The 7502-nt window shown below is 41.3% G+C and overlaps 1 protein-coding gene across 1 annotated transcript; it reads right to left on the reverse strand.

Annotated features, from left to right (window-relative positions):
* Positions 1 to 255: 255 nt before the first annotated feature.
* On the reverse strand, positions 256 to 6587 carry LOC109319889 (cytochrome P450 1B1; the record flags this gene model as incomplete). Its single annotated transcript, XM_019549720.1, has 2 exons — positions 256 to 3457; positions 5560 to 6587. Coding segments are annotated over 2 exons (1641 nt in total), but the record flags the coding sequence as incomplete, so codon positions are not given.
* Positions 6588 to 7502: the final 915 nt, after the last annotated feature.

Genomic DNA, 7502 nt, shown 5'->3' on the forward strand with positions numbered 1-7502 from the left:
CTAGCAAGAATCTAATAACTTCATGCTAGCTGAGAACTGCAAATAAGGAACAGTTACAGATGTCCTACTAAAGCCAATGTTCCCTGGCTGCGTCAGGACAAGAAACTGTTCAGACAGAAAAGATTACTGTCTAGCAGAGAAAAGGCAACTCTTTGGCCTGCCTATAGCTGAAGAGTGCAGAAAAAGTGTATGAACAACTAAATTTTTCCAGTTTATGCATAATATTGAAAGAACAAAGCCAGCAAATACAAAGAATGCAGGTGCTGTATGATTTATAGTTAATAATTTGGTAATACAATCATCCATCTTAAACATGTCCACAAATATTAGCTTAAGAACTTTATACATTCTAAATTAATGTTAATGAATTTAAACTTTTTTACAGTGCATATATTTGACCATAAAGTATATTGCATATTATCTGTTCATAAACATCAGTTTCAGCTGTATGAATGAAAGTCAATGTTAGCAGCCACTTATGTACTTTAAAGCTTTCGGGTAACATACAAAATTACAAAAAGTTATTTTATTTGTTAAAATACAGAAAAAATGATCTGGGAGTTAGCACAGCTATTCTGTTGTGGTTTATATATTTTTTAATACGTGAGATATTTATGTAAGAAGAAGAGAAAAAATGTGTTGCTGGCATCTGATCTAATGTAGATCTGAACATGAAACTGTAGAGTATGTTATAAAGCATTTCACAAGTATAGGCTAAGTTCTGGGATATCATAGATTTTGTCATCCATACAATACCTGAGTATACCCTGTTATACTGAAAAGGCCATTTAATGTTTATTGTTGCTGTTTTGAAATCCATGAAGATGCGCTCTTGTGCAAAGCCAAAAAGATATGAGATAGCAGAGCTGGGTTTGCTATTACCATGTGGAGAGCAAAGAGTTCTTTTAGGTGTAGGCAACCCCTGGCACAGGTGCCAGAACATGGCATGTGAAAGCATTTTGCTTGGCACGCACCTCAGGACAGGTAGTGGGGAATGGCCCAGGGCTGCGCTGCCACAAGTCAAGGTTTTCGGTGTTTTGGGCACTTTGCCCAAAAACACTGCTGACCTCCTGTAGACCCTGATATGGCCCCCCTTTGAAGTCAATGGCAACGCTCCAATCTGTTTCAAAAGGGTCAGGATCAGGCCTTAATCCTTCTCCTGTAAGTGTCAATGTGAATTTTGCCATACTATGGACTTTCTATATAAGTTAAGGATCAATCCTGCAAATCCTTATTCATGCTAATAGTCCTTATTCAGACAAATTGCTCCATTGATTTCAACAGGTTATGAATATTTATAGGATCAGGCCCATATTTTTCTGGATACCAGATGGTCTGACTATACAACAGTCAAGTAATAGGCCAAGTGCCTTTAACTCCCATTGATTTCACTTGGAACTGATGGTGGTTTGTACCTCACAAGACTTTGCAAGGTCATTGACTTACAAATAATGCATTTGTGCCATATCTATAATGAATATCATTTATTTCCTACTGAATACATTGGGACAGAGGGACAAAGCTATAAATATTTTTCAGATAAACTCTGAACTGAAGGATATCATAAGGCTCTTTATCTATTTATTATTTTTTAAAAGTGTTTTCTGAGTAAAGCAAAAGACATTTTCGAGTTACAATTAATGGACCCAATCTGTTTCTGTATCCCAGCTTCCCATTAGTTTTTGTTTCACATCCTTTTTTGAAAGCGTAGTGCATTAATCCATGATGAACCATCATATGCGTAATTTTAACTCAAGCTAATAGAAAGACTATGTGATAACCATCAATACTGTATACATTATTCAGTCTTTGTAGCACAGAAGTTCCAACCCAAAAGCCCATTACAGGAAAAACGTTACCCACACAAATTTCAGCTGGACAACTCGTGATTAAGGATCACTCCTGTGCCCAAGAGTTGGTAAACTTGGGGCATAAGCTTTTAACTGAGAAAACAAAGTTCATAATGGAAGGCCACTAGTAAGTTTTCCTAATTAAAAACAATTGCTATTTTCTTTTGATTGAGTCTTTTCTTTCTTTTTATGAATATGTTCATGGATTATATAGCGCATCTGCCATTTGGTGATAAACCATTTTTTTTCTTTCCTTTCAAGATGTAATGAAAGTCCATGTGGCAGTACATTCCATTTGTTCATATATGTAATTTACAGACAAAATATGAACTACATTTCAAAATATTGTGCTTATAACTGAGTCTAGTTTTTTTGTCATACTTGTAAACACTTTGGAATGTTAAAGGCAAGACTTCTTACTACAAATTAATTTAAAAAAATTGAAGGTTCTTTTGTTTAAATCAAAGAACAGATATACATCCCAGTAGTTATTATACAGGACATACCAGTTCCCTGCAGTGTATCCTTGCAGAATTGAGCTCTAATATTCTGGGCACCTCTCTTTCTACAACAGATGTCACTTTAGGATGTAGAATCAGGGAAGGCAAAATCAGGGCTTGGAGTGTTTCATAGAAACAGAGAATGGATTGTGCAAAACTGTGTGTGTGAGGATACTCCAAACAGGCAGTAAGAAAAGCATGCTACAATAACTGTTTTCTTCCTGCCCATTCACAGACAAGTCAATGTACTTTCCAATCCTGTCCTTGTCCTTGTTTCATCACTTCATATAAAGGGTCCATTGGTTCTCTCTTTCGGAAATTCAAATAAACAAACAAAAAGAACTTGCTTACTGCTACTCCCTACTCTTGTGCCTTCTGTGCCTCCAGCTTGCTTTCTTCCAAAAAGCCCACCAGAGTATATTATAATTTATTTAATTTATGTCTAAAGAGAGAGAGAGAAGAAGGAACATCCTTACACACTCAAATGTCAATGTTCAGAAATTTTCTGAGAGGTGATTTTCACTGGCTGTCTTCTCAGTTTGCAGTCTTTGAACAGCACTGTCTAGCAAATCTAGGGAGTCCCTAAGTGTGACATTAACTGTAAAAGGCTTAGGTTTAATGGTCAATCCATAAGTAAAATCCATTTTAGGGTCCTCATTTGGATTAGCAGTAAAATTGCACTGGTGCACAAGTATGGAAGTAAAGAGAAAGAGTTGCATCTTAGATAACTCCTCTCCAATGCACCGACGTTTACCTAACGAAAAAATCATCACACTGCTTGTAAGATCTTTGTTGAGAAATCCTTTCTCATCCAGGAATCTCGATGGGTCAAAGTCCTCTGGGTTGGACCACTTTGCTGGGTCATGATTCACTGACCACTGATTAACAAATATCACTGTATCTTTGGGAATGAGGTAGCCCATTAGGCAGGTGTCAGCTGTGGTAGCATGTGGAATAGTGACCGGCACAAAGCTGCTGAAACGCAAAGATTCATACAGGAAAGCCATGACATAGGGCAGGTGTGGCTGGTCTTCAGCGGAGGGCAGGCGATCTCTACCAACAATCTTATCTATTTCTTCTTGCATCTTAGCTTGCACTTTTGGATACCTGTTTAAATATAAGTGTGTAGATATAAACTATCTATGCAAGCAGAATATTAACTTTCAGCCAGCTAATTTTTTATATAATTCTGTGCTACTAGAGCTGGTCTGAAATCACTGACAGAACATTGAAAAATGCAGTTTTATCCAAATCAAAATGTTTGGTGAGAATTGGTAGATTTTGACCAAAATTTGTTGGGGAGAAGCCAAAATATTTCATTTTGATAGTGTTGTTTTGGTTCATTTCCACTTTTATAATATTGTATATGCATTCTATTTAATGTTAACTTTATTTATTAATGGAATATGAAATAGGAAATTCATTAATAAACTATCAAGATAGGTAGACACTTACATTTGAATAGAAATGACATGTTTAAAACATGGAATGAAAATTCTGCTTCCAACTAGCTCTCTCTATGATTTTAAGTCCATTAGCACTGGTGCTTAAATGAATAAATATTAAAAAATTCTATTATAGACTGTTGAGAGCTATATGCTTATTAAGCTAAAAATAAATTCCCTAAACTTAAAATATTATCCAAAGAAAATAGTTCACGAGCATTTTAACCCATCAATTTGTGAATACTTACCATAAATGATATCAAACTAAACTTTCTTAATACTATATTTTAGGATCACTAGCAAAAAATTATCCTATATTATAGACTTGTCACATAGAAAGAAAGATTATAAAATAACTTCATAAAATAACTCTTCAGAATTGGCTTTTCATGTCTCTGTTTCCCCTCCCAACATATTTCTGTAAGAGAATTTACATGTAAAAAAAATATATAATTTCAAGTTCCAAGCCGGGTATGGATACATGAAATTATATCCTATCCTTAAGAAATATTTGTCTGATTTTTAAGCAGCAGTGGAGTAGATGAGCCTAAGGAAAATCTCATAAAATACCCCCAGAAGGCATAAATGATTAAGGAAAAAAAATGGGAGCTAAAAACTTCTTCCAGCTGTAAGATTCCACCCTCCCACCGCTGCACTATGCTGAGTCCAATCTGTTTTAGGAAACCTTGCATCATAAACATGTTATTCTCATAGGTCCCCAACAGATCTACTTATTCAAAAGTTTTGAGGTGGTTTTCCGCAAGTCACACAACAATAATAAAGGTACATATTATAGGAGCATTAATAAAACAGGACAATTTTTTTTATCTAGCTCAAGTAGATGTTATCTTACGACCTCCTTGATCTTGACCTGGGAAAATCTATTATGTCTAGGTTTGGTTTTGTTGCCTTTTTGCCAGCTTCACTCTATATGCAACTCTAACAGCAGAAAGGGTTTTTTTCTCCAATATCTTTATTTCTGGCAGATTTCCCGGAGCTTCCGTGTTAGTTAATCACAACAACCCTAGTACTTCACTGCCTACAATTACAGGATTGTTACCTTACCTTTACTTTCCATTAGAAACCAAGAGCTAATAACCAGCTTGCTTTGGTTTAGAGCATGTACATCACTGCAACTCTAAGCTTAGGCCAATTTGTTCATGGACTGCATTGGATTTCAGTTGCAGGATTTGTTCCAACTTGTCTTTTTAATGTCAGGAAAAGTGTTCCGGACAGCTAGACCTATTAGCTTATAAGTGTTGTTTATTTGAGTTGGCTTTGATCTGTGGATCGTTTCCAACAGCTGCATCTTGTTGGCTTCGAAGATGCAGAGCTGTTGGGCAGTGGTCCCCAGCTTTGCTTTGTGATAGGTGACACCAACGCATACACTTGACACTTGGGGAAGGCAGGAAATTGCCCTCTTGACTGAAAATTAGTCAGAGCAGTTCTCGTGGGGCTGAGATGCAAAACTGGAGGGTGAGGAGGGGGAGATCCTTGGCCTTCCACCCCTGAAGCTAAAAACAAACAGCAGTTTTAATCTAGGGCTGATGGGCAGGTGCTGGATGTCTGCTCTAAACATGTGCTAATTAGGATACATCGGAGCAGACTCGATTAATGCAGTCAGCTGTTCTGTCACAAATCTACTAGTGCTCGTATTACATGGCCCCCCAGAAAAGTTCTTGAGGCACCCCAAGCTGTCACCGTCCCCTGGTTGAGACTCCCTGGTGTGTATGCATGTGTCGGAGGGGTGTTTAGTGAACGCACCTGATGAGGAAGAGGAGGAGCCACTGCAAGGCCGTGGAGAGCGTGTCCTGACTGGCACCGAAGATGTCAGTGACTGTGGCAGGCACATGCTCAAGGGGCAGACAGGGCTGCTCCTGCTGCAGGCGGATAAAGGCATCCATCATGTCGCGGGGGGCAGCACCTGGGCGGAGGCTGCCATGGTGCTGCACAAACTTGGCACGCACAAAGCCATAGAAGTCACGGTTGAGCTCGCGGAAGGCGGCATAAGCAGCTCGCACAGGGCTGGGGAAGCAGCGCAGCCAGGGCAGCACATCCACCAAGCTGCCGGCACCCACAGCTTGGCTGAACTGCTCATTGCGCCCCACCAGACGCAGGAACTCACTGTCACTGTGGCTGTAGCGACGTCCGAAGCACAGCGCACTCATCACGTTGGCTACTGCCACCACCAGGCTCCGCGCTGGGTCCACAAAGGCACCACCTGAGCTGCCCCATGCCAGTAGCTGCAGCAGTGCCTGGGCCTCAGCCAGCAGGTGCCGCTCGAGGCGGCGGCGGGCCCCAGCACCACCTGTGGAGAAGGAGCGCACCATGCCCTGCGCCACCCGCCGGTGCAACTGCCACAGCTCAGAGTAGGTACTGAAAGCCAGGCTGCGTCCACCTGATACCAGCTGGAAGGATGGGAAGGGAGGGCGCCCTGCAAAGGTGGCAGCCTGGCGCACCAGTGCCTGCCGGATGGCTTGCTCACCATTCAGAACCACAACGTGCCAGGCACCCAGGCGCAGCTGGAAAATATCACCGTAGGCTTGGGCCAGGCGAGTGAAGGCCAGGTGTGGCGTGCTGCCCAGCTGTGCCGCATTGCCAATCAAAGGCCATGCGAAGGGGCCCGGTGGCTCCCGGCATCTCTGCTGCTGCCGTTGCAGCAGTAAGTGCTTGCCTAAGTGTAGCACAGCCAGCAGGGACAGCAACAGCAGCAGGCAGCATTGTGGCACTGGGAGGCTCCACACCACTGCCACCAGTCGCCGCAGGGCTTCACTGCAAGGAGAAGGGGGGTATCAGAGTGGGATGCATGGCCCTCGCATCTGCCCAACCACGGGAAAAGGAAAGTGATAAGGATATGGTGGCAGCACCTCCCTGGGCAGCCTATCAGGGTTGGTGTGGCAGCCAAACCCCAGGCACAGCTGGGATTAATGGGGGTAGAGACATGGCAGAATCTGTATCCACACACACATAAAAATCTATCTATCTATCCATCTATGTGTGTGTGTGTGTGTGTGTAAGGTACTGGGGTGGGCATAAATAGATAGATGGATATTGATATCTATATGTTATTCTCATAGATGCCCAACAGACCTATGATTGATAAATAAAGATATATAGATAGATATAGATAAAAAACACTACAGCAGAGCCATTTGCCATGTGTGTAACTTGAATTAGCCCACCATTGTTCACAATAAATACTATGATATATATAAAGTATTCTCGTATATACTAAGTACTCTATAAATATATATGTATATGCATATTCTGTTTGGGCCCAAAAGCTTGCAAAGAACACATTTTTCCAACTATTTAATTCATCTAATAAAAGAGATCTCATTTACCCAAAGAACCTTGTCTGCCTATGTATACACACATACACACACACAGTGGCGCTGCTGTAGCTTTATATATACACATGCAAACACATACATACAATATGTATATATGCTATATATACTTCTATATGCTGCTGTAGCGTTATATAGATGTCTATAGATAGATACATACGTGTGTATATCCACCTCTCGATTGATCGGTGGAACTACCTCTCGATTGGATATGATTGGATCGATATCCGCACACCCACTACATACATCCACACCACAGGTACATCTGTAGACACACACACGGAGCGCAGGCACTCATGCCCCTGCCCCACTGGCCGCGCCCACCCCTGGCTCCAGCCCCGCGCCTGGTCGCCGGGC

The sequence above is a fragment of the Crocodylus porosus genome, unplaced genomic scaffold, assembly GCF_001723895.1.
Source record: "Crocodylus porosus isolate Cpor-Errol unplaced genomic scaffold, CroPor_comp1, whole genome shotgun sequence".
Lineage (NCBI taxonomy): Eukaryota > Metazoa > Chordata > Crocodylia > Crocodylidae > Crocodylus > Crocodylus porosus.